This window comes from Cariama cristata, unplaced genomic scaffold (genome assembly GCF_000690535.1).
Source record: "Cariama cristata isolate BGI_N322 unplaced genomic scaffold, ASM69053v1 scaffold36194, whole genome shotgun sequence".
NCBI classification, from domain to species: Eukaryota; Metazoa; Chordata; class Aves; order Cariamiformes; family Cariamidae; genus Cariama; species Cariama cristata.
Window position 1 is genome coordinate 27,562 of NW_009614235.1, and position 812 is coordinate 28,373.

Below are 812 nucleotides of genomic sequence, written 5' to 3' on the forward strand. Positions count from 1 at the left end.
GTGTTTTAGGAGACACACTGTGACTGTCCTATGGCTATTCTCAAACTGCTGCTGGTGGCCAGTGATCAGGAGGCTGGATGGAGTTGATTTCACCCTGCTAGCCTGCTGTGGGAGGAGCACAAAGGAGGATGATTTGGGACAGAGCCTGGGCACAGCCAGGTCTTGGCCACAAAGGCTGCAGGCTTTCATGGGAGGGAGGGACTCCACAGGCCATGGTGGCCGTGTGGAGTGAGCAGCTCGAGGCCCTGCTCCAGGGGTTGTAAGCACATTTGGGGAGACATTCAGTGCGCTTAATGGCTTCATGTGCCTCAATTCTCAGATGAGGTCTGAAGAGACAGCAGACTTGCTGGCAGAGAAGGCTCAGATCACGGAGGAGGAGGCCAAGCTCCTGGCTCAGAAAGCAGCCGAGGCTGAACAGGAGATGCAGCGAATCAAAGCCACGGCCATCCGGACGGAGGAGGAGAAGCGGCTGATGGAACAGAAGGTGCTAGAGGCAGAGATGTTGGCACTGAAAATGGCGGAGGAGTCGGAGAGGAGGTCAGAGGGTACAACCTTGCAGCTGCCTCTGCTTTGCTTTCCAACCCCCTTCTGACTTAGCTGAAAGAGTGGCTCATGCCTTGAGTTAGTCTGTCCAACGGTTTGCAGGGAGCCCTTGGCCTCCCGTGCGTGTACAACAGCAATGGCTCCAAGGCGCAGCTGGTTTCTCTCTCCGTCTCGCTGTTTGCCACAGCTGGGCTGTCCCCGAATAGGAAACGGTGTTGGTAGAGCAGTGGTGGCCCTGATCTTTCCCTGCATTCAAACTGGACGGTCTT

The 812-nt window shown here is 56.3% G+C and overlaps 1 protein-coding gene across 2 annotated transcripts in view; it reads left to right on the forward strand.

The window, feature by feature from the left end:
- NF2 (neurofibromin 2 (merlin)) overlaps nt 1-812 on the forward strand; it is a 26,465-nt gene that overhangs the window by 16,667 nt on the left and 8,986 nt on the right. For both annotated transcript variants that reach the window (XM_009699321.1, XM_009699323.1), the window contains exon 11: nt 320-537. In XM_009699321.1, coding sequence (XP_009697623.1) covers nt 320-537 — 218 coding nt within the window. The remainder of the gene's footprint in view (nt 1-319; nt 538-812) is intronic.